Below are 1268 nucleotides of genomic sequence, written 5' to 3' on the forward strand. Positions count from 1 at the left end.
GACAGGGTCTCATGGTGTAACTGGCTAGCCTGGAACACTCTATGTAGATCAAGCTGGCCTCTGCCCCTGCCTCTGCCTCCTGAGCGCTGGGATTGAAGAGGAGCGACAATATGCCCAGTTTATGTGTGTGGTTTTTGTTTCTTACGGGTTTTTTTTTGCTTGAGACAGCATCTTCCTATAGCCCCAGAGGGCCTGGAACTCAGTATGTAGACCAGGTTGACTTTGTTTTCAGAGATCTGTCTCTGCCTCTTGAGTGCTGAGATTAAAGGTAAAAGCCACCACACCCAGGTTATAAATTCTTAGTTTCTAAATTTATTTTTTATATTTATTTATTATTTATTTATGATTGATTGATTGATTGAGACAGGGTCTCCCAGCTATAGGGAGACCAGGTTGACCTTGTTTTCAAAGATCTGCCTCCTGAATGCTAGGATTAAAGGTAAACGCCACCACAACCAGGTTATAAATTCTTAGCTTCTAAATATTTATTCATTTATTTATTCATTCATTCATATATTTACTTAGGTTTTTTGAGAAAGGGTCTCCCTGTAGCCCCAGCTGGCCTGGAACTCACTATGGAGACCCGGCAGGCAGTGACCTCGGGAGATCCATCTGTCTGTGAGTGCTGGGATTAAAGGCTTGTACCACCACACCCGGCTAAATTCTTACTTTTAAATGATGATGTTGCGGCGCGCGCGCGCGCGCGCGTGTGTGTATGTGTGACACACCCCTGGTTAATCCATTTTGCAGGCCAGGAAATTGAGGCAAATCCGGGTTGACAGCGCAGCTCCTACCTCCACGGCGCCCGCTTTGCCGCGGGGCAAATTAAACCAAAACTACGCAAGCTTCCAGGGTCCTCGGCGCAGGTGGTAGGCGCCGCGCCCACTGCGCAGGCGCGCGGAGGCCTGAGGGGGCGGGGCCTACGCGGGGGACGGGGGCGGGAGCTCGGATTTGGGCCGCGGCGGGAGCCAGCGTCGCCGCCACTCGAGTGCGCAGGCGCTTGGCGGTTACCGGTCTCACCATGGAGCGGAAAGGTGAGCGGTGGAGCGGCCTCCGCCACGAGGGGCAACTGCCGGCCGGGCGACGCCCGAGTCAGCGCCGGGAACTTCGCTTCACCTCCCCGCCATCGTCCTGTTCCCGGACGCCGCTCTCGCGGAGGTGGCGCCGCCTCTCAGCCCTGGCCTTGGGCTGGCGGCTCCGCGCCCCTCCGCTGCGGCGTCCTGTGGCGCCCGCCGTCCCCGCCCCTCGCTCCCCACCCGGCCGGCTCG

General features: G+C 56.2%; 1 protein-coding gene across 1 annotated transcript in view; it reads left to right on the forward strand.

The window, feature by feature from the left end:
* Positions 1-929: 929 nt before the first annotated feature.
* The window catches only part of Srpk1 (SRSF protein kinase 1), a gene marked incomplete in the record, with an annotated part of 55974 nt that continues 55635 nt past the window's right edge, over positions 930-1268 (forward strand). Inside the window, 1 exon segment of the mRNA XM_008840091.3 lies at positions 930-1034. Coding sequence (XP_008838313.1) covers positions 1022-1034 — 13 coding nt within the window.

Source organism: Nannospalax galili, unplaced genomic scaffold (genome assembly GCF_000622305.1).
Source record: "Nannospalax galili isolate Female #2095 unplaced genomic scaffold, S.galili_v1.0 scaffold538, whole genome shotgun sequence".
In the NCBI taxonomy this organism is placed as follows: domain Eukaryota; kingdom Metazoa; phylum Chordata; class Mammalia; order Rodentia; family Spalacidae; genus Nannospalax; species Nannospalax galili.